Source organism: Pseudomyrmex gracilis, unplaced genomic scaffold, assembly GCF_002006095.1.
Source record: "Pseudomyrmex gracilis isolate BER0280 unplaced genomic scaffold, ASM200609v1 scaffold_349, whole genome shotgun sequence".
NCBI lineage: Eukaryota > Metazoa > Arthropoda > Insecta > Hymenoptera > Formicidae > Pseudomyrmex > Pseudomyrmex gracilis.
The window spans coordinates 50,277-77,995 of NW_018020933.1; the positions used below are offsets into that span (position 1 = coordinate 50,277).

The 27,719-nt window shown below is 40.2% G+C and overlaps 1 protein-coding gene across 3 annotated transcripts in view; it reads left to right on the plus strand.

The window, feature by feature from the left end:
* The first annotated feature begins 1,918 nt into the window (after positions 1-1,918).
* Positions 1,919-27,719, plus strand: part of LOC109860221 (MKL/myocardin-like protein 1) — a 60,945-nt gene continuing 35,144 nt past the window's right edge. For 2 of the 3 annotated variants that reach the window (XM_020439156.1, XM_020439157.1), the window contains exons 1-4: positions 1,919-1,952; positions 6,434-6,534; positions 6,659-6,885; positions 9,019-9,212. In XM_020439156.1, coding sequence (XP_020294745.1) covers positions 1,934-1,952; positions 6,434-6,534; positions 6,659-6,885; positions 9,019-9,212 — 541 coding nt within the window. In that variant the 5' untranslated portion in view covers positions 1,919-1,933. Of the gene's footprint in view, positions 1,953-6,433; positions 6,535-6,658; positions 6,886-9,018; positions 9,213-27,719 lie in introns of those variants that run through there. The other variant, XM_020439160.1, reaches the window with a different exon arrangement.

The following is a 27,719-nucleotide window of genomic DNA, read 5'->3' on the forward strand; positions in this document are numbered from 1 at the left end:
CGATAAACTCTTCGTTATTGAGTTCCTCTCTCTCTCTCTCTTTCTCTCTCTTTCTTTCTTTCTTACTCATTTTTGCCGCGATTTCACTGTGTTATTCAATTACCGTAAATATACGGAATAACAGCCGCAAGATTATTGGTGGCGTTTCGGAAGTTTTTAATGAAAAGGACGTGCCGCGCGGCGAGCGAGCCGAGCGGCAAAGTCTAGTAGCAAATTATTTCGCTCGTACCGCGGCGATCTCCAACCTTCGGCCGGCTTTTACTGCTCTGCCGCGCATCCTGCCATTTATCATTTTGCAACGTGCAATCGAAGACGAAGGCAGAGCGTTATACGAGAGTGTTGTACAAGGTTTCGAGTTGTGTACAAGCATATCTGGTGGCCAAAGAGAGCTCAAGGGGAGAAAACAAAACGATGAAATAAGCCGAAACGAGATCGTTATCGGAGGAGGCGCCGTTAGGTTGTTTGTCACCTCTTGCGAGCGCGTGGGTCGCTCTCGCGAGATCGGCCGTGTGTAATACAGTTTTTTACAAAGTTACTGCGGTTCGGTATCCCGGCGGAGAGCATACTACAAGGAATATCGGATTCGGATTTAGTCCGATCGTGTGATAGTGTGCGAATGCGTTTATCGTTCAATTCGGATGCTCCCGCGATGAGTTTTGCTTCTTCTTTAGAGAAATGCGTACACGTGCCAGATTGACAAAATTTTAGTTAGATTCAGTGAGAAGCGTAAGAGATGATTATATAAAAACACACAAAAAAGAAATCGTGCCTGTGTCGTATATTTTATCTTAAGTCCTCGATAAATATATATATATATATATTTTTTAATGGAAATGCGTGTATACATTTTTACGTTATGAAATTAGAAATTGATGAGTTTTGAGCTAAATAACGAAACTTTTTCAACGTAAAATATCGCGAGAACACGGAGAGTTAACTTGGAAGGTGTATTACCAGTAGCGGCTTATTAGCGAATCGCTGCGAGGCTGTTCATCATCTCACGCTTGGCCAGTTATACCGCAGCGTAAGCTCGCTTTGCCGACACGCGACCTACACACGGCGGCGCGCGACAGCTGGTCTTGTCCTTTTCTCGCTCGTTTAAGAACGAGCATCCTTCCCCTCGTCTCTCTCTCTCTTTCTTTCTCTCTTTCTCCATCTATCTATCTGTCTATCTCCGTCTCTCACCTATCTCAACCTTCTCGACAAATAGCCGTCTCTGTCGTCGATCCGCGGTAAAAGATCGCGATGGTATAAAGGAATATTACGGAAATAAGATACGGCACAGTTGATACGCCTTCGCTCGGCGATTACGCGCGCGCGTTAGGTGTATGACGGAGATTGTCGATGATGTCATTCTCAACTATATGTTTGCGGCGAGAGCCAAGTGCAGGATATTGGCTGGCCGATTATAGAGACAGTCTTGTCGCGATAGTGAGGAAAAACTTTTGACATGCAAATTTAATTATCGACTCGTATCTAATGGAAAATATACGGCAATAATTACGTGCTTTAGTAACACTTCTGGATAATTTCAACATTTTACTGCTTGAAAAAAAAGATGAATGAACGTAAAGCTGAAATCAAGTTGATATTTCAATAATCTTAATAGTCTCTGTTTTTTATGGAGAGTCAAAAATTCGATTAAATAATTTAGTTTTTTTTTTTTTTTTTATCTTTTTATGGAAACAATATTTTTCAAACTTTCCGAATCTCTTTTAATTTAATTTTACATCTCTTTCTCGAAAGAAAAAATAATGTCGATTAAGCGCTCTAAATTCAAGAAACAAAAAATTGGTGCTAGCGACAAAGTGAAGGGAGATATGTGTTGTCCAGCCGGAGCTGCGCCAACGGTATCAATCATCCTGCGCGACCAAGAACGAGACTTTCACCGGCTGTTACGACGACGACAACGACGACGACGACGACGACGTCGATGTGCGGAGATCCAAACGGTATATACACTCCAAACAAAACACATTTTCAATTCGACGACCATTGGAGTTCTTCCGTGCGATCACCTCGCGTCCACCCACGATCCATCATCGCGCGTTACCTTCGCCAAGGAGAAATCGCGCGCGGTTCAATGGTGGTATCGTTGATCCGTTCCACACGGCCGGGGATCGGTAGCGCGCTCGATCCGGCCGATCGAACGTGCGCTCGATCAAGACGATCTCCGCTCCGCGTCCCGCCTACGCGCGATCGTCGAGATAGCACGTGATGAAGAAATAATCTGAGCGGAAGGAGTCGCTAAGCCAGTATAATGGTGTCGTTGACTTCTTACGGATTATCGGGTAAATTTGGAAAGTTTGTTCCCTGACATTTTATTTGTGTTTTTATTTTTTATCGTCGAAACTTCGAAGAATCGTTACAACCGGCGAAAAGACGATGCGAAATATGACGCGTTAAAAGCTACCATTCGACGTGTTGCATCATATTTCTCGGAGCGAATTTTATTGAGGAAGTTAGGCGCGGAGGGTGGTTGAAAGAGGAGCGAAGAAGTACGGGCGGTATTGAATTCATTGGTACGCATTGTCGACAAGATATACGAAGCTGGCTGGAGGTTACGGGTTAAGTGGGCCCTGTACCTCCGGTAAATAAGTCTCTCTCGCGCTTGTGCGTGTTTCACGCGGACGCAGCGAGCGAACGCACGCGTGCATGCATGCAATGCATGCATGCATGCATTCGTTGTCTCTCGTATATGCCTCTGAGAGTGCATACCGGCCGCCACGATGCGCTTGCCACATAGGCCATCCGCGCTTTCTCAGGGCAATTTATAATCGTACCGGTTCAATGCAAGCCATGTGGGACGCTCGAGAGAACAAAGAGACACCCCGTATGTAGTAGTATAACGCGAGCAACGTTCGCTCGCGCGTCTTCTTCGCGAGAGGGTCCAGTTGTCAGAAGGGGAACAACGGACGCGCCACCTCCTCCAACGCGTCGTTGATTAGTCGCTTGAGTTACTCTATAACTACTTGTAGCGCGCGAGTAACTCGTTAGAGCACAATTCTTCGGTATCCCGGCCGTTGATACCTTCCTTCGAAAGGACGCGATACTTTCTTCTAACGATAATTGTATCGCGTCGTGTCTCTCTAATCAAAACTTTACGACCGACAGGATTGTATTAAATAACACATGTGCCTTGTAACGAAGAGATGCGTCTAAAAATGCATTCCGCGATTAATTTTGTGTTTTTTTGCGCAATTGTTGTCTTTGTGTGCGGTAATCGGTTCTACACTCGCTGTGAAAAATCGGTGTGTCTCTCGAATTCATGCCTCGATCTTTTCCGGTTCCATTATAACTGCTATCACGTTTGTTATATACGCGTGTCGACTTTTGTTTGTTTGCGAAAATAAATGAAAAAAAATTATTTCTCTTTTATTTCTTACAATGTCGGAAGTTAGTGATATGAAAACAATCAACACAATTTACGTTCAATCAACGAAAATTACTAACTAAATAAAGAATCTGCTAATTCTAGATTTAAAAAATTATCAACGTTATATAACACAGCTGACGTAATCCGCGCTTTTGATAGTAATAGCGCAGGGAAAAAGGATATATATCTCCGCGTACGTGGATATTGTTTGTACATAACTTTTACGTACATATAAGTTCATATATGTATATTGTGTGTGTGTGTATATATATATATATATATATATATATATATAAACTCATACACACACATGTGTAGGAACGAAGTACAAAGCACGGCGGTTTCTTGTGACCCACGACCTCGCCTCTAATGAACGGCAAAACTTACGGCTATTGTAAGAGAATCTCCACGTTGTGGAGGTTCTCTCTCTCGCTCTTTCTCTTTCTGTTTTCGTGCTCTTTTCTTTATCTTTTCTTCGGCTTGACTGTGTCTTCGTATATTTAACTCAATACAATAAGACAGACAAAAATTTTAATTCTTCTTTGCGGATCCCACTTGGTAACATTTATCGTTTACGTATGCTATTTGTCTGCGTTATAAAAACAAAAAAAAAATGAAAATATCTTTAGTTAAGAATTGACGCATGAAATATATATCGGAAATCTTCATAGATTTCTCAATTAATTCAATCATGCTTAAAATGTCGGAGAATATGAAATAGATATTTTCGTAAGTTCCGGAATGACCGCGCGATCGTCGGTAAGAAGAGAGATCGCTCTTCATAATTTTATGATAAAAATTTCACGCTGACGAAAAAAAAAGAGACGCGCGCGAGAAGAACGATCCGAAGCAGCAAGAGGATGGCAACGCGGTTCTTGTCGAGCGAATCAAATTTGCGCGCCCGAAGAGGAACACCCTGTACATGCCGACAACATTCTCGAAGCGCAGCGTGCAGTTTTTCGCAGCTACCAATGCAACGGGTAGCTTGTGACGAGCGGAGCGAGTGAGTCAGAAGCTTTCGACATGGCAGACCTAAGAGCGGAACAACACGCATTTGCTCCCTTGAGCGTATAGCGTACGTACACACGCGTAGTACGTACACGTGCGCGCGCGCAACTGGATCGCGAAGGGAACCCGAGAGGAGAGGAAAAAGAGAGAAGGCAAAAGCGCAAGATTTATTTGCCCGAATTTCGACGGCCGCTGCCGATACAACATAGCCGCTGCCGCTTCCGAGGAATGCATTTCGCATTCGGGATCTTTCGCGGAATATATCCTGCGGTGGATAAGAGATTCTCCTCTCGTATGTTCGATGTTTGTTGCTTTCCCGCGGCTGGAAGATCTTTGATGCTTGTTCCGCTTAAAATTATGCGATCAAAAGCAAAGAAAAGTCAAGAAATTTCGAAATTCAAGTTTGGCGGATTTATTTTATTTCATAGTTTTTATAAAATTAGTTTTATAAAATTTATACCTATACGCTTAGATTCAAAGAAAAAAAATTTAATCACCGTGTACTTCAAATCGCAATATATATCAAATATCGACGAACTTTTGTGTCGTTAATCCCGCGATGGACCGCGTCCGATAAATCTATAATCGCTACACACGGATCCACACCGATGATGTGTCGCTTCTGCGATGGATTCTCGAACTGGCGCCATTAGGCAATCCGTATCATCGATGTGCTTTTTGTGATCCCTCCCCCTCCCCTAATCGGATGTAGGCAACACACGGGGTTGAATTCAGCGCGTGTCCCGCAAACGACGGCGAGTACCGCGTTTAACTAATGCGTCCGGCCGGTTAAGAAGCGTTACTGATCAAAGACCGAGGCTAGATTTATGTCGGCGAATGATTCACGGCGCGTGATTTATAGCGAATTGTTCACTGCGCGCGCATACTGATTGAACATTTTATGTTGTTCCGTCGGCATCACACAACATAATCCATTTATTGGGTTAAGGTAAAGTCTTTCTTTTCTTTTCTCCGTCGAATACAGGGGATGTATTCGGATTTCTTATCGCACACTATCGTGCTGATTCACGATGTGCGGAACATCAGAAAAGGCGGAAGTACGAAAAAAATCTGATCAGTTTGAATATAACTGATGTACTTTGATATTTTTGAATAGTTTTTATACGCGTTACATTTTCTAAGTAATTATGTCTCTTTGCAAGTTGTTTTCTCAACTTGCACAAGTTATAACAGTTAAAAAATTACGCGCTTGATTTATATCGCGTTTCACGCGATAAAACCAAAATCAAGGTGGTCGATGTGCTCTTCACGTTTCTAGAAAATGCGTTTTATCCTAACGGCATTGCAAAAATCGCGTTTCCCTCGTTGATCCGAGTATTTGAAAGTCCCTCGGGAGTAACGTTCCTCGTTTTTCATCTCTTCCTCTCCCCTCAATTCTCGATTACGAAGGCAAGGCACGCGTATCGCCTCGTAGAATGTCACCGTAACGAGGGAGCGCTCTGCTCCTTCCCCGTTCTTTTCTGTGCGTCCTCGCGAAGACGCGGTCCTCGAGTGCTCGAAGTCATTCTTCGCCTCCTCAGAGTTTCATCGGGTGATTCCTCGATACACGGCGAACGTTTAAATTAGGCAGGGAATCCCTTGGAATGCGCGAAAGAAACGCTCGAGACCGGCATTCCGTGAGGTTTTGATACGTCTTTAGGCGTATTAGGCTCGTGAGGCACTATTAACCCTTATGTAGCAAGAATGACTCTCAAGGATTTCGACCTTCGCGCCTCGCAATACTTGCACATTTTAATTTCTATTTTACGCTCATTATTCTTGTTATTGAGATGCTGATGCATTTATATAATTTATACACACATATATATATAATATATATATATATATATATATATATATATATATATATATACATATACATATACATATATATAAATGATAATGCAAAGTCCAAGATAATTTATTGAAATCTTAGAAACTTGTGGTTATTAAAAAAAAAACACATGAATTTGTTGGAAATTTTAAAAACTTTTAAAATAAATTAAATTGCGACTTGTTTAATTGTTTGTTTTTTTTGTTTTTTTTCAGAGTCTGGCCACAGGTTGGACAGCGGCTCCCCGTTCTGGAGGATTCAACTCGATCAAGACCTTCTGGATACCATCAGCGCGATTTATCCGGAGTGGTTTAAGGTAAGCATATCTTTTTCTCCCTTCCTCATATTATCAGAATCGGCGGCTTGGAATACGCAGTCGATGACCGTTCTGGCGCGCTCGTTGAACAAATACGAGATAACGAGGTACGCTCCTCATGCAGGATTACACTAACAGCCGAGCAGCATCGACATCGTCTTCCTCCACGTCCTCGAGCGCTTCCGGCGCGCAATCCTGCAACGACAGCGCTGCCGTGGTCATCGTCACTGAGCACGGCGGCGAGCACAAGGTCGCCAAAGGCGACGCCAAGTCGAAGTCCAAGGCGAAAAAGACCGACGGCTACAAAGATAAGGACAGGAAAAACCCTAGACGAGACGCCAAATACGAGAGGTGAGATTATATTTGTACACGGTGTTGTATGCGGATTACTGTGCAATAGAAAAAAGAGAGACTGCTTCAAAAATCAGTCGAATATCAATAAAACCTCGTAAAATAGCAAAATAAAGAGAATATTCGAGTCGCATTAGCACTTTCTATCGGCTTCTATACTGTCCTCCTTAGCTAAAATATTCTATCTAGCATATCGGAAGAATCGGAAGAACTGAGGTTTTATTCTTTTGTTTGTGCCATCAGCAGTTAGGACACAACTAAGGACTTAAAAACTTTCTAGACATCTATAAAGCCTTTAAAACTTTTTAGCTTCATTTAGAAGATGGAACGTGTGTAGAACTTCCAATACTGCAATATATCTTGAAAAATGCAAAACAGAACGCGAACAGAATGCGAGACAGAACATTTTAACTAAGGACGGCAGTACATATACATAGGTAATCGATACGCGCTCTCATATAAATAGAAGAAGATAAAAAACGCGTATAATCGTAATGTCGATCGCGCGTTCATCGCTCGACACTTTGTCTCGATTATTTTAACGAGTTTTTTTCTGGCGCTTTGTCTCTGTATCGTTTGTGCGTTACCTCGGCGAAACATTATTTCAATTAATCCGCGACGAAGCTTTATGCTTCGCAATGCGTTACATCGACCTTGTACAATCGCGATCGCAAAGTTGCAAGAAGACATGCCGCTAAGTAGCTGCTAAGATATAATCTATCGCTGGATTTTAACGGGAATTATCGGAGGATTAAGATTCCCGATACATTGAAAACTTTTATTACGAAAATCCAATTTAATTAACATAAAGTATACAAAAAGTAATAAAACATTTAGGATATTACTTTATTATTTAAAATTTTTAAATAAAATTTGTGTTCTTGTTTTAGAATAAAATGAGATTACAGTCTTTGGTATAAATTTTCTTTCTTAAATAATATTTGAACGTTTAACATCGTTTTTCGCGCACTTCTTGGGTTTGCGAGCGCCTTAATCCGTCTCTGCGAGTTGCGAGATCGTACGGTCTCGGCTAGGGCTGCACCATGCGAGCGATTAACCCGCAATTTAGTATCAGTACCAGCGTGTAATCGTTACGCGAGAATATAAACGCTCTTAACGACCGGCTTCCTATCTCCAGCTGTGACGAGTAATCTTTTCTCGGAACTTTCCCTTCGGGATCTTAAACTACCTCCCTGGATCGTTGGCTCAAACGCTTTAAAATTTTTAATCGACTCGCCACTTTTCTTACGGACACAGTAGAGCGCCGTGCGCGCGCAATTTTCTCAGCACTTTTTCGTCAGAAATACGGGGGCGACTGTTTTGCGTGACATTTTGTTCATAACGCGCGAACGTTCATCACGATATCAATATTTTTATATCTTGAGTCGATTATTCTTACTTTTTTTTTTTTTTTTTTGCTTGGTAAAAGAGCACGCGCGAGACTCGACATTCTCTACATGTGTTGTAAGATTATTTTTGTATTTTTTAATTTTGAGAATTAACAAAAACCTGTTCTTCTAACTGCAGTGATTACCTATGATTTTCAAACATTGATTTCAATAGGATTGTGCTACTTTAAGAATACATACGTTAATTTCACAATATAGATTAACTAATAAATTACACGTAGGATATAATAACTCCAAAATTCTGGAGATTGCTAGTTTTGCAATGACGTTTCTCCTTTTACGTTTATATAAGGTCTAAAATTGCGCGAATAGAAAAATAAAAAAACATTTACATTGTTGAAAACTTCAATTTTTCGTCAATTGTAACATACAGAATTAGATTGTTTTATTTGCGCGCATATTACATCTCGACATAAATAAAAAAACATTTCGTCAATTTTTTACGAAGAAGCGTGTCTCGAACTCGAAGAGAAGAACGCGCAATCGTTTTCTGACATTTTCTTGTGAAAACATCGTTCGCTTGAGTGTCGATTGATCCGTCATTTCATCATTCGTTGCAAAAACATGCTTCGACGGTTTCGGAATCCGATTGACACTTAAAGCTTTGATCTTGACGATCGGCGTCTCTCTTCGAGACGACACGATGCGAGGCGGGATGTATCAAAGATTAATTCACAAAACGGCGGCGTTTTGCTTCTTTCCGATCCGATCTTTGGACCTGCAGGGACACTGGAAACAGTAAGAAAGGAACGAAATCCTTGCCGCAGCAGGATAAAGCAGCGGCAGATACGGAAGGAAGAGAGACCGCGAGTGCTGTTTCAGGATCGGGATCGGAGATGGCCGAAGGCAATCAATCGCCGCCGAAGGCGGAGGTCGACGATTCCCCGCTCCAGCACGCCATGGATCGCAACAAAGAATGTGAGTACATTTTAACAAAATCTTTTTTACATAAAAACAAAAAAATCCTATTCTGATTCAAGTCAGCGATGCTGCTTGAATTTACAAAGGTAGTCTACTTTACTCCGTCACTGTTTTTTTTTTTGCGACGCATCGACCTCCCTTCCGTTTTAAAAACGGAAACGTCTCTCGACGTCCGGAATAAACGATGAATGAAGATCTAACGGTCTCCGCGCGACAATCGCTTCCGATCGATTAAAATCGCACGCGGCGGTACTCGTCATTATTATGCGCGTACGTTCGTTGCAGCGTGCGTCGTTGCAGTTACACGCGCCACAATGTTGTATGACGAGCATCCTCTCGAAGACGCCTATAATAATCGAAGAAGACTACGCGAGAGAAAGGCTCTTTTCAACATTCGCGAGCATCCTCGCCATTATATCCACAGCGGCTGTAATCATCCGCTCGTTATTCGGCACGTTGCACGCCGATTCGCGAGCGCTGTTCGATTATCGATTCGGAATCTACGATTTTTTATCCAATAAAAAATTGCTCGCTGCGCCACGTCCAACTTTTATCGCCGCGCAAAGTGCAGCTCTCCAACCTATTCGTCACTTCCGCACAATTATCGGCGCCCGACAATCGGCAATTTATTCTTTGAGCTATAGTTGCTTTTGTTTCGTATTCGAAACGCGACTTCCCATGAATAGAAGTGTTCGGACGTATCAACTGTTATTGCGAATTAATATTAAGAAAACGAAAATAAAGCTTTTTTCACAGAAATTACCGTATTATTGTACTACATCAAGCGTTATAAATAAATAAATTCGCATAACTGTATTTTTTTTAACACAGTTGTTGTCGAATCTCGAAGTTGATAGTGTGAATTTCGAGCGATACTTAAGCTCAATCACCTGTATGTGATACGCGCACTTTGACGCGTGTGCGTGCGACGGTATATGCGAGAAAAAGAGACAGCGCGGACATATTCGTGCAGGACAGGTAGGTGCAGACTCGCGTGTGAGAGCTGTACCTACACGCGTACATTTGCGCACACGAGAGACAGGAGGCGTACCTATTTATAACGATGATATCATCGCCGATTACCTACGCTTTCGCGTGGACAATCGTAAATTCTCGCGGCAGAAGGGTGCGGACCGATTTGAGACTTTGCTGAAATATCCGTCGTAATCTTTCTTGTTATTTAGTAGTTTTTCTTTTTTGCAACAATTATAAATTATTTTTACATCACATCTCGCACTTTTCAATCTGTTTCAAACTCTTTAAATTCGAAAAAAATTGCAGATTGAAAACCGTCAATAAAAGCCTAAACACACAAGATCTTGGTGTAAAGTAATTTTATTTAACTTTAAGGTAATTTTATTTAACAATTGTGCAATTTTTACGTTTTGATCCGACGATTATTTTCAAAACAACTTTAAATCTAAATTAAATACAAAAAATATTAATAAAATAATGATGAGATTATATATATATAATATAAAATTTTAAACACAGTTGTATTACGAAAAGTGAGTAAAATAAAATTATCCTAATATCTACAGAGCTCACGCACAATCTAATATTATGTTATCTGTGATATAAAACAAAAACTCAGTTAAAAGATGTCAAAAGAGATCTTTAAATACGTTAAAAAAAAAGAACGACGTGGAATGCGAAGACATTTTTATTGCGTGAAACGAATTTCATGCCGAGCGTTAATTGGCGTCACAAATCGAGATACTTGAGAGATTTCATAATTAAAAAAAAAAGAAAAAAAAAGAGAGTCCAGCTTCCTCTTTCTGTAACCCGCGATGTCAGATCTCACATCGATCGTTACGCTTATCGGCGCGTATCTGTACGAACATCAACACGATAAGAATGACAAATATATTTCAAGCGAGTCTCTGAGTGAGTTTCACCGCGCGCGTAGTCACGCTTCTTCTTATCTTTCATACCTTACTACCGCGACCTTCGTACCGTTGCATTCATCAAGACGGTCTTACATGTCCGACGGAAATGCTAGGTACCGATGAAAAATACATTATATTAAGATAAGACATTGTGTAAACCCGACGATTTACGGCAATTATAAATAAAAAAAAAACTACCAAAAATTTTGTATATTCAAACATGTGTTTATTTTTAAAGTCGCCTCTCTTGTGTTAAGAGCATCAGATGATGATTAAACAGTTACAATTAAGTACTACGTATTTGTTCGAACTATTGGACATGTCAGCATGTGCTCACACATTATGTTAACGAAATGTTTTTGTGCGATCCAGTTAACAAGACGGATTTACAACGTTCTTGATTCCGGAAGGTGGGTTGAAATTTAAGAAAAACCCATCATTTCGAGCAGCACGTTTGCGCTTTTTCATCTAAACGTCCGAAAGTCGCGCGCATTATCGTCAAGTAAACCCGGTTCGCGGAGACACGGCGCGCCTTTACCGGATTTAATTATATGACCGCTCGTTGATCCTACTTTGAAAAGTATCCACCGGCGCGACGGCCAATTACGCGACTGCGAAAACCGCGTTTTTCATTGCTTCGCGCAAACGAACCGCGTACGTAAAGCCATGTACAATCGCCTGATTTTCGAGGGCGACCGCGCAAGTTGGTTCACGGCGACGGTGAAATTAATTAAATGAAAAGCAGGATCGTAACTTTCGTCTTTTGCCGGACCGTAAAAGCGGGCTTTTACGGTCTCACCGAGACAGACCTCTGATACTTAACCCACTTTGTATACTTGCAACCCTTTGTATAAATTCCGTCAATTTTGGCAAAAAAAAAAGTACATTATGTAACCGCGCATCTTTGACTGTCATTAAAATCATCTCCCTTTCTTTAAAAATATTAACAAGATATATTACCGTACGATTTATAGATCATAATTATTATTTAACAAGTTTTTGAGAAAAAATGTAAGATATATATATATCGTCTTTTTTTTTTTTAGATATTTTCTATATTTTATATTACGTTGACGCGAATCAGTTCAGTGCGTCGCAAGATAGAAGAAAACAAGATTTTAAGTATTCAACATTTTGTAACGCCTTTGCCGGATAAAGACCTTTCCCAACACGATTTTGCATTTCGACCATAAGCACGCATAATTTTCCGCGCGCGACCGCTTTGGAAGGATCGATCTTCGGCGTCATACTTATAAATAAATCGCACTTTATCGTTGCATATTCATACGCGCGCCACGGGCACCTCGGTATACTCGTGGGCGAACCGGATCGAGATATGTCGAATCGGAGCCGTCGCGTAGCCAGAAAGTATCGCATTGAAATCGGCGAGTGTGCCGCGAACGCAAAAATCGCGCGCGCGTGCATGCGCGAAAAAAAATTAAGCACGTTCAGCGATTGCGCGCGCAGCCTACGCACGTAACAACGCTGTTTTATAACGTCGCGTTGCTCGGCCACGTGCCTTCCGATCGATCGAAACAATTATTTTTTTTACCTCTTAAGCGGCGTTGCCGTAATTGTTTAATTTTTTTTTTACACACGCGGGATTATAAAAACATGTAATATTGCAAGTTAATTTTACACAAAACATTATTGAAATTTGCACACGTGTTGAGACAAAAAAAAAACAACGGAAGAATTAGTGCATGGAAACAGGACGGCAAATTAAAATTCAGCGACTAACAGCGACACACACAGAAAACGTTGCCGGGAGGAAGGAAGTGACGATCGTTAGTATTCAAGGATGGGGCCGATCGAACGGCCGCGTCGCGAGCAAGAGCGTGATTGCGACGATGAGGAATATAAGACGAGGAGTAAGAGGAGGATTAGGTGAAACACAGGGATCTCTTGAGCCAAAGAACTCTGGTGACCGAATGTCAACGTTAACCTCCGTTGCTCAGAACCGATTGTCGCGCATTGCTCACGTGTAGCGAATTCAACGGGACATCCTCTCTTCCTTTCGCGACCGATCGTGCCCTTGAAGACGTCTATTCGAGTGTTCGCCATGCCAATTATACGACTCAATTGTCCCATTGTCAACAAGATGAGAAACTTTGGCCGAACTTTATCTCGTGATTAACATTAAATAATAAAATCGCGTTGATAATTATTGTTGATATTTTTTAAACTATTTCCTTTGTATTTTTAATGAATAATAATGTAAAATTTTAATTTACAATATTATTCCAAACGCTACAAATCAAACGAACAAAATAATTAAGAGAATCTCTCTGACCAGACTTTTTGGCAAAATAAATAAACTTGTACTCGTCAAGTCTATTTTTCTCCAAGCTCGAAGAATAAGATGAAGTGCTTGTCTGACCAGAAAGATCCCACAGAAAGATCCCGTAACACGCAATTAAGTCTCGCGGCTCGCGGGGTTTTGTCACCACAACGACGATGGGATACAAGGCTTCGAAGAGATCTCGCGTGCGCGCGCGCATCGCAAATCGCTCGCAGGACAATTCTGACGGCCCACGCGCTATTGTGACCGCGGCAAATCGATCGGCCACCTGACCCGATCCCAACGCGTCACCGTGCGGCATATTGCTGCTTTCCTTCTCTTCCGTTTGCCGTCCCCTTTCTTCCTTTCTATTCGCAAAAGATACTGCCGTGGCCACCTGAACAAACCTAGTGGCTAAAAACCATTGCTTTTCCCATTGAGATTACGAACATCGCGTATCTTTATATTGTGGTACGTAATGAAATCGTTTTTTCAAGAATTTCAAGACAGATTGTCAATCGGTGGCGATCGTAATTTTCATAGCGACATATGTAGGTACTTATTTGTTAGAAAAATTCTTTCTAACTTTCGAGAGATCCTTGTTTGAAAATTCTATTCCATTTTACTATTCTATTCAGTGATGTCTGTGTAATCTTGGTTTTTTCTTTGAGCGCGTTTCGTCGAGGTAACGTAACGTCATCGCACGAAAATTGGAGCGACGCGCTTTCTCGCCTGGCTACTTAGAATTCATGTCGCTCTTAAACGTTTAAAACCTGTCATGCCGATGCGGCGGTGGCGATTTCTTTCTGCCGGCCACGGTCGCGCACGCCATTTCCCACATTAGCAATGACGACAACGGCAACGGTTCGTCCCCAAATATCGCAACGTAGTTATTACCATTTCATTACCTCGCAGCGAAAAGGCGGCGTGCGACGCGTAAATTACGCATGACATAAAGTACGCCCAATTTGCCGTTTGCGCGCATATATATACAGACATGTATATATATATATATATATATATATATATGTGCGCGCGCGCGCACGAACTTGCAAAGCAGCGCACCTGCGGCGACTTTTTTCAGGTGTCGCGATTAATTGTTCTGAGTCGCGAACTTCTCGCGCGACATCATCATTCTCGCAAACTCCCACAGTCGATACCGCCACACACGATCATCTCACACGATCGGTGCGCGTCTCTCTCTCTCTCTCTCTCTCTCTCTTTTTCTGCGAGAGGCTTCGATTCACATGGCGAAAAAAAGAACGATGATGAAAATAATTACCGGCCTGTGTGCGCGCGAATAATTACTCGTGTCCTGTGAGGAGCAAGAAGTACCGGATGGAAAAATGACGTACGGTCCCGATTTTTTTTTTTTTTTCGTCATTTTTTTGTTTTGCTTTTTTGCGGACACTTTCACGAGTTCCGCGATTAAATCGAGGTGGGAGCGAAGGGAGTGATCGTCAAGAGAGACGATCTGCGTGAATTCCTCGGCAAAGCGTAGCCTCGAGTGGCGGTTACGCAAAGACTTTGATTGAGGCGAGATACAAATTGCTAATTACCTAATTAGACCCAGTAACCCACAATGGACCGGCCGACCACCCGGCATGCCCTCGCATGGTGCGAAACAACGTTGAAGGTTCGTGCCTCGCCTTTGCCTTTCATCGGCTTTATTCCAGCAATTTTCGCGGTAATATCTCGCGGAGCGTGTTACGATCTGCCGCCGTTCACTTGCAACACGCTCGACGGAGGGAGAGATTACGATGCGCGATAAAATAAGTTTGAAAAACACGGTAGGTACAGAGTAGCGTGATTAATTTATAAAGATTAGTGTGATATCTTTTGATGACATTTTTTTTGCATACATAATCTTCGATCTCCGATTTTAATTTAAACAAAATTGTTAATTTATTTGTAATTAGCTCTTTCAGCATACAGACATTAAACGTCTCTATAATCTGATGACATCTGAAATATCTTTTTACATGTTTATTCACATGATTAGAGATTACAATTGCGCTAATATCGAGACAATGTTTACTTTGAAAAATCATGTATTTTGCAAGTTTTTTTTTCCCGTCGAGTTGTCGCGATGGAAAATTATGCATCGTGTGTCGCGCGTGGACAGAGATTGCATTGAAATTATATACACGCGTCTGGATCATTGATTTATCTCTTGCGTAATACACACATTGCGCTCTGCCCACGAGGCATTGGGTACCGCGTTTTCTTCGTTTTCGCTCCGGAGAGCTCGTGAATTTAAATCACATATCGCTGCGTCCATTCATTGATAAGAATAACTACTTAGTATACGTGCGCGCCTCGTTTATATTGAAACACCCGGACCATTAGGTCTCGCGCGCGTCCTTTCTCTTCGCGCAAAAACGAATTTCACTTGAGATAAGTCGCGTGTCGCGATACATTGTCATAAACAAGCGATTATCTTAATTAAATTATTCTTACTGAAAAATTGTTTCGGCCCACGCGTTTTGCAGAATCCTTTTACGTTTGAGCAGTTCCATCGGAATTTGTGACATGTCGCCGCGTGTGTATCACATAATTTTTATGTTAAAAACAAACGTTTTTTTTTTTTCACTTTCTGAGAAGTAAGTAGCAGTCTTCTGTTACAAACTCGTGATAAGTCTCGCAAGAGTCAGATGTCTCAGGTGTCTCGTGAAACATGGTTTCAAAAAACGGGTTGCTGTAATGTATCTAGTAATAACAAGCGATCAACGTTACGGCGGTCGGCACGGCGGATACGACAAATGATAGAATTAATTACCGCCCACTTTTTATATCACCTAACTATCGTTACGCAATCCAATTAAGTGTCTCTCTCTCTCTCTCTCTCTCTCTTTCTCTCGATTCGCGAGTTGCGCAATCTCCAAATGATTTTTCGCGAAATACGATTCTATGAAACGGAAACGACGTTTCCTTACGAAATTGCAGGAACATTTACGCGGTCGGCCGTCGCTCTTTCAAAAGAACACAGAGAGAGGAAGAAAAAGAATTTTTATAACTTCTTTATAAACTTGTTTTTTCACGTCGCGCGCGAAGAAAACGGGAACGAGCGGAGGAGGATGTTTACCTCAGGTGAGCTTTACGGCTCGTCATCGCCGTGGTGGCTGCTCACCGCCTATTCACGCGTGTTCGAGTCGCGATAATGATGGTGCGGGATGCTGTCCTTGAGGTATAGCTAAAGGCCACGTAGGTGGTGTACGACACGCGGAAGATGGAAAAGCACGTTCTCTACGAACGAACGCCGCGCGTAGGCGAAATGTATCAAGGCTAACGCAGTCGTTCTGTCGACACTTGTCGACCGATCGTGATGTTTAAATAGGCGAACCCACGTGACAAACGATCACGCCATTATTGAACTCGCGCTCGATGTGTGTGTTTCCCGCGTTTGATTTTCAACCATACGCCCAGTAAAACACAAAATAACAATAACGTAACGTTAATGTTATAAATTTCTCACTCAACAATGTAACTGCGATGTAATATGCCTTGTACGTAGCAGTTACATTGTTGAGTGAGAAATTTATAACATTAATGTTACGTTACCGTTATTTTGTGTTTACTGGGCGATGAGATGAGAAATTTGATGAAATTGCGTGTAGTGACAACCACAATTAGATGTTCATTAAAAAGAAACAGAAGCTGCGCAATTTAAAGAGAAATACAATATATATGTATGTATATATATCCGAATTAAATGCACAAATTAAATATACACCTTTGTCATTACATCTCTTGTAATTGCGTCGGTACATCTCACAGATACGTGTTCCTTTCACATTTGTGTATCCGCACGCCGTAACATGTAAGCAAGAAAGTAGCGTGAAGGTACTTTGGGATATTTTTTGAACGTTGTGATTGAAAGACGTTCCACACCGAATCGAAGCTTGTACCACCGCACAGCGATATCTTTATTACTTCAACCAGATAAATGTTAAATGCGCGGGAAAAGAAAAAACTGTCGGCATCGGACGTGTCTTGTTGCTACCGGTGAAGGTCTTGCATTTACGTCGCGTATAGTTAACGGTTATGAATATTTCGTTTATTCTTTTATTCGGTTTCCATTACTTTAAGCAGTATAATAATATACGCTGTCGACTCGAATTTGCACTTCAAGAATGATGGCTCGTGCCCGGCTTTCGTGGTACGCAGAAATGCAAAATATTCTCTCATATTTTCTCTCTCTCTCTCTCTCTCTCTTTACTTTTCTTCTTCATGATAATCAAGAGCGGTGAGAAGAGAAAAGACGAGAGGTTGTAATGATTGCACGGTGCAAAAATTTGCAATTAACTTCTGGCGGGCGCGGTGGTGGTGTGTCGCATCGGCGTAATTGGTTTTGCAGAAAACTTTTACATGTTTTCACGGCATTTGCATAATGTGCGAGGTGAACACGGCCGATCGATCGGTTAATTTAAATATCGAATGCAAAACATCGCTGCGCCACCGCGGCGCGTACCGGACGCACGAGCATCGCCTCCATTAGCTTGTAATTATCGTTACTTATTGCTGGTAAATGCCGGTCCGATGGATGAACGTGTCGATCCGTAAACTTGTAAATTTTTGATCGAGATTATTACTGCAAATACTTTCAAATTAGAATAAAAATCAAGTAGAATAACACATCACAGTGAATAGGTTTTACAATCGAAAATGAGAATACAAAAAGCACATGTTACAATAAAATATTTGTAATGTTAATAAAAATTCGATATTCTAACAATGAAAATTTTTTTAATAATTTTGAGTGTTTTGATTTTATGATTTTATGATAAACCGTCGCATTGAAAGCGATTTTTAGCGATCGTACAATACATATACCAAACGATCGCCAAAAATCGCCTCAAATAAAGTCTACAAAAAAGGCCATGTCGTTAAAAACCGTGCTTCTTGCAATCGTATCACAAATGTTCCCGGCGAGAAGCACGCCAAAAAGAAAGAAACGACATTTGCGGATATCGCGTTTCGCGTCCGAAATTCAACGTAGCGGTGAGTTTCGTGAGAGAGCAAGCCCTTTCCGGGGGTATGTACGCGCCACACCGTGTCGGCGTGTTTTGCAGTTTGGAGCCGGGGACTCTAAAGGTCCGCGGTCTCCGGAACGTACTGCTCCACAGAAAGCTGCGGGGGTCAGCGGGGTCAGCATAGCGGGGTCCTGTGTTCCCGGGACTCCTCTTGTCATGCGATATGTTCCTCGTACGTTATGATAGTGACGTCACTGATCTCGAGCCCTCTCTTATTTTGTCACTGACAATGCAAACGCGCCGATGCCTTTATAGCCGCGCCTCTTTCTCTCTTTTTACTCTCTGTCTCTCCGTGACTTTTTGTTTCGGAAAAGAGATAGAAAGTACCGTTGAAAGAACGAGAATAATAGCGAGAACGATGCGCGCGCGCTATGCGTGTTCCGGTCTCCGCGCTAGAAATTGTCCAGTGAATATAGACGTGCGCCGAGGTAACACGATCGTTCTTCGCGCGAGCGTGCGTAGCTAATGTTTGAGTATTTTTGACGAGTATCTTGGACAAATGCCAGAAAATTTCTCTCGCCCGACAACGGTCACGCGAGCAATTACTGTTATCGCTCGTAAATATCGCGCCGCTTTCGGGATTTGCACGCAAAATAATCAATTGTTTTGTCGCTTTGATGAAATTCACATATCTGTTCAAATTACATTTGCTACTTTTGTAAGTCACGATATATTTTTGTCGAAATCACAAATAAATAAATATCTAGTTTTCTATTTGATTGTGACGATCTAAGACATATTATCTAGATATGTATACATATAAGATATATTGTGCGTGATCACATATATATTATATAATTTAAACAATTGTGACAAATATTCGATAACTCATCTTATTTCTTCGACGACTGCGAATCTTCCGCGACTCTTATCTTGTTCGTTTGTTTTTCGTTGCCTTCGTCCGTTCGCTATTTCAAAGGTGCATTTGTCAATACGTAGAAATGTGATCTTAAACAATCAAATACTATATTTAAATTTTTGTGAAATTTCACCATACTTAACGTTTTCTTGCACAATACTTTTTTAATACAAACCTCTAATACTTTTTTTACCTAATTCTTTATAATATAATATATATGATGTTCAATAGGATAAATCCGGGTAAGATGGCCATAGTTTTCTTTAAATGCAAAAAACAGATCTTTATTTTTGTTATTTTTTAATATTGTTTTTTTTTTTATTTCACTGAAGCTTAAAGTAATAATAACTATCGAAATTAAAGAGAAAACACTTAACAGAAATTTAATAATATATAAAATATTAAAATGTATGCATTGGCCATTTTATCCAACTTTATTGGAAAGATGGCCATACATTTGTAAAAGTTTGTTTGTAAAAAATATAAGTAAAACTTATAATTATGTAATTTAATTATATATTTAGTAATTATATGTTAAATACAATAAATTTATTGTACGTAAAAAATTATTACATATTGTTGTTAATGTTTTCATGCACAGTATTTTTTTAATTATGAAACGTAACTTTATATAAACTATAAAAACAATTAACAATTAATAAAAAATCATTTTTATTTTGATGATTAAATACATTGTAGATTGTACTAGTCATTAAAAAAAATATATATATATATATAAATATATATATATAAATTATATTACTTTTAAAACAAAATAGGCTATCTTTCCCGAAGTGTGAGGATAAAACATTTATAAATAAATAGTATTTATAAATAAATAATGAAAATGAAAATACACACACACACACACACAAATTATTGGTTACATTACAATGTATGTACCTTTATTATATAAGTAACATTGATTACGGCAGCTTAATTGTAATTTATTCGACGTTACAGCAGCTTTTAGTGAACATTCGTAAAACTTTGGCAGGCAGTTGAAAGTAAAAATATTATATAATTTTTACAATATTATTATTTTAAATAGTGTACGCACATAAATTACTATAAATACTGATCTTATCTTTAAGAATGGCTACAAAAATGCACTATTAAATAATTATTAGTGAAATTACAGTCTATGGCCATCTTTTCTGTATGGCCATAGACTGTATATAATATCCCCATTTACTCTACAATATACATACAATAAAATTTAATATTCTAGTCCTTATACAGCATTACTTAATAATAAAGTTTTATATCACTTGACTTAACAAAGATTTTGAAAAAATTTTTTTTTATATATCTATAATGATTTATCTCTTAGAGGGAAACGTGTAATTTGTAAATGTTAACAGACGAAGTTATATTTAAGTTATATCTAAGAGTAAGTTATATTAAAGAGGAACAGCATGAATTCAGCAGGGCCGGGAAATCATTGCTTTTCACTTTGACACTCCGTGGACACTTTTATATCTAGCTGAATATTGTGCGCGATGTCGCGCACATTTCTCGTGGATATACCGCGACAAGCGCAAGACGCAAGAGGGAGGAATGCGATGTCGTAACCACACAAGGGGACGCCCGTGAAGGAGTTCTGGTATAAATTTATCTTTGTTCCGAACTTTCACGCACTGACAGCGACGCCGGTGTTCAACAAAGTCAGACGTGACACATCGACATTATCCGGAGTATATCTTTCTTGCTTTCTTTTTTTCTCTCTTGCAATATATCCTTTTTTTTTTTCAACCGCACTTGCGGTTGTTCTATTAATGCGACTTTACAATCGCATCTTGTAAATTTTACACTGATTTGCAAAATATTTCAACACTATATTTTCCAAAACTTCATCAGATAGAAGTTAACAATACAGGAATTACATTTTCAGAAAAACGACATATATGTCAGTAAATTATTATTATTACTATAATTTATTATTTAACAGAGAGAGAGAGAGAGAGATATGTAAGATTTGGATCACATGCATATTGAATATCATCTTTTATATTTTTCGTCAAGCAAAAAGGAACATTGTCTTATATCGAGGACGGCAGAGTGAAATGAACCGGTGAATCAGCACATACAAAGTTTATTGCATCCTCGATGCAGTGGCGGTCGTGTGTTCACGCGCGCGCACAGCGAAAGGGCGGCGAGGGCAAGCAAAGGAGAAGGAAACGGAAGAAGGACAGAAAGTAGAAACGAAGGCGGAGAAAGAAAAGTCGAGGAGAGAGAGAAAGAGAAGGATAATAATAAAACGAGAGATATCTCGTACGTGGGCGGTCGTATTGTTAGCGCAACAAGGCATGCGCGGCGCTTCTGTGTCCGCGCGATGCTGCGCTTGTACGCTGCCTGCGCCCTTAATAAAGGATACACGTGTGCGTACACATGCGTGCGTGCGCGAGCGCGTTTAATAAGAGGAAGACCCGGGCGCGGGTGCGGGCTCCGAGCTCTCTCAGCCTTATGTAAATCGGTCGGGCCCATCTGCGCGCGAGGATCCTCTTCTGCGTCAAGAAAAGAAGAAGAGAGAAGCACGAAGAAGAAGGAGCAGAGCGCACGAGCTGCTGCCGGCATCAAAAGCTGTGCCGCCACCGCCACCACCGCGATAAACACGCATTTATTCCGGAGTGTGCGCTGCATGCGCGCGAGGCGTGGGCGCATGAGCTCGTGCAGTAGCGCATGTGCGCCGCGATAAGGCCGCGTTCACATCGCGTCATCTCGTGACGAGGCGTAAATCTTCCTGCGAAAATTCCCGACTTTCTTCTTACCCATTTTTGAATCCAATGAGTTGAATCTCCATTTAATTAAATTGTAACCGGATTTTAAATCGGTACTAGATATTTCAAGTCTTAATAATTCTTTATAATGGATTTTTAAGTTTTAAGATTCTTTTGGTTGAAATTTGCAATATATAGGCATTTTATATTACTGTTCATAAAGCGAAAAATAATAAAAAGGTTTTTTTTACGACTTTTATTTGATTACAATCAAGTGTGCGCGACTTTTGTGTGAAACGATGTTGAGATCGCGAAGCGACTAGCGCGCTATCGCGACTTTACATTGTGTTTGCATTCTAACCGCTGTAGAAACGCATGTTGGTGATTCCTCCACGGTCGGCAGATAAGCAGATAGGTAGATGGGTGTACATGTACACGTAGGTGCGCTCAGATAACAACCGTGGACTCGAGATGAAAGCTAAGTACCTAAACCAAGATGCTTTGACTGCCGCGCGACTTTTTTTGTTTGAATCGACCGCTCTGACTTTGTCGGTGAAACTCAAGAAAAATCGTTAGGTCACTGAGATATTGTTTGGTATCGTCTCAACAGATAATAGATAAGTTAGCATTAAATATGCAAGGATTTTATGAGATAATGAGCGCATTTAAATGAATTATTGAAATTTACATTTGAGTTTATTTTATAAAACAGCTTATTGAAATGTTCACTGATCTCTTGTTAAACACTATAAATTTTTTCACAATATTTCACAATACTTCAAGAGTTTAATGTCAGATATCTTTTCTAGACAAAAAGTTTAAATTTGTTTGTTTCAAGAATTTATAGTTTGTTCTTGTTCGAAAGGGATTAAAGATAAATCATTCTTTGGGACAAAGTGAGATTAAATAACCGCAGTTGCGTTTAATCTCACTTTGTGAGTTAGGGTTTTTCTTCGATCGTAAGCCGTTACGTGTAAAAGAGAGAAAGGCCTTGACCCGTCTATTCTTCGAATTATTGAAAAAAAACACGCGAAGAATTATTTTCTTTTTATTTTGTCATTCAGCTGACTTCTTTGTTCGCATTTTGACTTATTGGACTTCTTTTGCACATTTTTATGAAAAGTTGCAGGAACATTTGTGTTTTACGACCAAGTAAACATATTAAAAAAGTTAAAGTAAAAACAAGTATTATTATTCAATTATTATTTTTAATAAAGCAAAATTATTCAAATTTTGTTCGGTGAAGATGTGTAATCGATAAAGTCACGTATCATCTTTCACATGTGTAAAATTCATAACGGTATTAACTTGCAAACAATTAATCTAATTATTATAATATCCTATCTATTTGAAATGTTGTTTCATGAAATAAAAATGTTGACATCAATTCCAGACGATGCGTGTTCCGACAGAAAGCGGAACTTGGCACTTCCTGTCGAGGATGTGACAGCCACCATGCCGGTACCAATCTACAAGTAGTCTCGTAACGTAATTGACGTTACCAGTTTATCGCGTGTCGCGCGAGATAACGGTCGACGCATAAGAAAGTTCACAACAAGATAGCGCATGTCTTGGTTAATCGCGTCTGTTAAGTGAAAGTGCGCAAGTTTTGAGCGAATTTTCGCGATTACCTGTTCATATGCGCGCGATGAATCACGCGACTTGGCATCTAGAAGATAATTTTCCGAAGCACAATTAAACGACGCGGTGTAGACGGAGCTTCGTTTTCTTCTTTCTCTCTCTCTCTCTTTCTCCAATAGATTGTTTTTTTTTTTTTTTTTTTTTTTTTTGAGAAAAAGAAATAAATTTCATCAAAGATATAAATAGAAAACAACAAAAAACACATAAAATACATTAAAAGAAATCGCGACATAATTTACTACATGAGATTGTTTCATTGTTTGACTGAATCTTCCGTTGTGTGTACACGTCGTCAATATCTGAGCTTAACAATATCTGACAACACGTGATAACACGTGTAATAATCTGTACAAAAATAAAATTCCACTGACATTTAGTTTCATAAAAATATAAAATCTTTTTGTAAATTTACTTTGTTTTTTGAAACGCACAAAATCCATCAAGTCATAAGTGAGTTGGTTTCAAAATATTTGATCAAAATTATTACCTTAACTTATGTATTTCATTATTACATCTGACACTTCATCTACAACAACAGTGTCCAGCAAAACACACGATCTCCTAACACTCAATTCGCAGCGAGATATGTACGTTCGATTCTTTTGATAATATATTGGCGGTAGTGGCGGTCATTGGCAGCTAGCCAATTGCTCTAATGCCAACTGTACGGCGCAATGTTATCGCGGTGAGAAAGAATTAATGTCAGAATCCATAGTCACGCGGTAAATAACCTTTTTGTTAACGCGCGCGATATTAGCTTTTTTTTTTTTTTTTTCTAACATCAGAGAAGAAAAAGTACGCATCATTTGTCCTAATCAATCGGATTCCGATAGACCTGAAAATTGTTTGTTTTTCGTTTAATAGGTCACTCGCCGACAGCTAACGCTTCTAATTAAATTACGGAACGTGTTCTGCATGAGTCATCCAATACTTGATCGTTCTAGAGCAGTCACAATTTATGAAAGCAGATGGACTGTATCAATAGTTTGGAACGGGGACAATTGCTGCGATTCTGTGAACATAGACGAAAGAGAAGAAAATACTACGTTAAATGGGGACAGACATTCTGTGATTTAAATTTCGGAGAACACATATTCTATTTCAATCAAATTTATTGAGAAAAGTTTACCAATAGGAACCAGACGTTGTTGTTGTTGTTTTTGTGTAAATCATATATTTTTAATTAACGCGATTGACAAAACTAAACGTTTCAATCATTATTTTTAGTTCTTCTAAATACAACTGAATAATAAAATTACAAGGTACTACCGCGATTTTCTTGATAATTCTTATCTTTAATAGATATGTTACATAACTAAATCTTTTCTATCTTTTTTGGATTTGTTCTCCCTCTCTCTCTTTTTCTATTGTATTGTGTACGTATCAAGTCTTTTGATAGTTTTAATCATTTTCTCAGTAAGACAAAAACGATTTGTTTTTGTTAATGATAGATTTAAATGAATAATTTGACAACATTTCAATTTTTCTTTTTGAAATTATTATTGACAACCATTTTAACTCTTTCGCTGTGTTATCAAGAAAAAAGTTTTGTTTTCTTGCGTATTAATAAATTTAGATCTTCGACTTTAAAATTCGATTACTCCGAAATACGTGTGAGATATATCTCAACGTCCACCTTCCGATCGTGCGAAAGAAAGTGGAAAGAGTAAAAAAGAAGACGCGTTCCAAGTGATCGATAATAAGTTCGTTCGACACGCCATCGAATTAACGAAGTGGCGGTGGTTCCTTTGGGATCGCGTTACTTCACGAAAAAGCCCGCATCGTTCCCGCAGCTGTCCGCCCGTCCGTCTGTCTGTCCGAGCATTGCGTCCGCTTTATACCTCGTCCCGCTTATTCTCGTATTCCTTCTCTTCGCTCTCGCGCTTCGCCGCGCGAGAGAGTTCCCTTAATCACTGCCCTCTCATTAGTAGGCGTCAAAGGCACCGACAACTTGCGGCGCAAGAGAAAGAGAGCTCAAGTCGCCTTTCTTCGCGATTCCCTTTAAACTTCGATTCTGCTTTTTTCTGCCGGCTATTGGAGCTTCGTGAAACCTCGTGAAGAAGAGAAGAGAGAAGCGGAGGCCTGAAAGAATGATCTCTTCGGGCTTAATGAAGCGTAGGAGCCGCGTGAAAAGTTCCGAAGCTTGAGCACAGCACGCGATAAAAAGACACGATCGTATATATAATACGTTGTGCTTCACGCTTCCGTGACGTTGCCGAGATCAAGCAGAGTGTAAAACCGGAAGTCTTCAAATAGACGAAACAACAGACTAATTTGTTTTCTTGCCGAAAAACATACGTAAAAAAGAAAATTGCATTCAAAGCGCATTGAAGTCTCGCACTCTCGAGCGCGAGAATTGATCTGCGCGCGTTCAAATTCTCAACGTATGACGTAAATTTAATATCGCGTAAAACCTTACACTTATCGAGATTATTGCGCGTATATAGAGCGCGCGCGATCTTTTAAATGCGTTTCCGCGTCGGAGAATCGCCACAATAGCGCCGCTATTTTCCCTTGGCGCCCACGCGACACGCTCCGCTTTACGATTTGGCACGTTGCGTGTCAGGCGAGTTCGCGAATTCTGGGTTGGGACGAGTAGCGTCTTCGAATAGTCACAAAGAGAAAATAAACTTCCGTCCCTCTCTGCGTGTAGATTATGTGGCCTACTGTGCAGTTGAAATCTATTCCGAGAGCTATTCCAAGTCCGTCTACGCGCCGATGCGCGCGCGAGATCGCTCTGCCGTCTTATTAATGCAGCGGCGCTTCTCACCACTCTTCCGCGAGTGTACAGTCACTTGACTTGTGACGAGATCTACGGGACTAACAGCTGCACTTCGAAGATACGATTCCATAATAGAGAAACCGTACACACACACTTTGAGCAATCGCGATTTTTCCTCATTATCATCTTGTCTTCTAATTTCAAAATGTCTAAACAATCTACGCTATCTTCTCGTTAATTCACAAGTATAAAGTGACAACGTGTATAAGTATGTAAATAATTTATCATTTCTCTTTCTTAGCGTAATTTTATAAATAATATATTAATACAATAATGAGAATACTCTCGCTGTGGATATTGCGATCAAATTATCACGAAAGAGATAGTCTTTATTTATTTACAATCCACATAGTCAAAGCAGAAATGATAAAAATAGCGCGTAAGAGAGAGAGAGAGAGAGAGTGGAAAAAGACACAGAGTGGATAGCCGGTAACAAACAAATCCTCGCTGTCAATTTAATCTTGTCTCGAATCCCAAAGAAATGTTAATAAGGGAATCTCGCTACCACGCTCTCTTCGGCGTTCTCTCTTTTTTTTTTCCCCGGCGTTGCATCTAGCAGCGTGCGTGCATTCGCCACGCAACGACACTTTATTTTCACGCAAAGATACCGCCGGCCCCTGACCACGTGGAAATTGTGTGCAAAGCGAGCTGCGTCCATTTTTCTTTTTCCGCTTCTCTGTTTTTTTTTCTCTTTCTCTCTCTCTTTCTCTCTCTCTCGCTCGCTCGCTCGCTCTTTCTCTATCTCTTTCGGTCTTTCACTCTCGTAATTTATCGCGGTTATGCGGTGGACGCGCGCGGCGGAATCTGTATCACGCTGGAATAAGTAGAAGAACAAGAAGAACAAGAAGAACAAGAAGAAGAAAAAGAAGAGCATAGTCTCGAGGATTCGCAATACTATCGTTTTGCCTCGATCACTCGGTCTCCACCTTCGCCACTTCGCGAGCAGCAAAAGAAGTGATGCGATGAAGAGATCGTACGGCTCGATGCAAAGGAAACGCACATAGCGCGAATGCCGCATCGCACCGACAACAACACATTGATTTTCGCGCTCTAATGGCATCCTAGTTGATATCGCCAAGAGAACGAAATTGAAAACGGACGGAAGATTTAATTCAATAAAATGGAAAGATAAAACTTATGGTGCGGAAGAAAAAGAAGCGTATATACAGGGTGTCTCATAACGAACGAATCAGCCGAAGTGTGTAGGTAGATCGGGTCAATCCGAACAGAAAAGTTATTTACCATTTTGCAAAATGTGCAATAGTTATTAAGATATGAATTAATAAATGTGAGCCAATG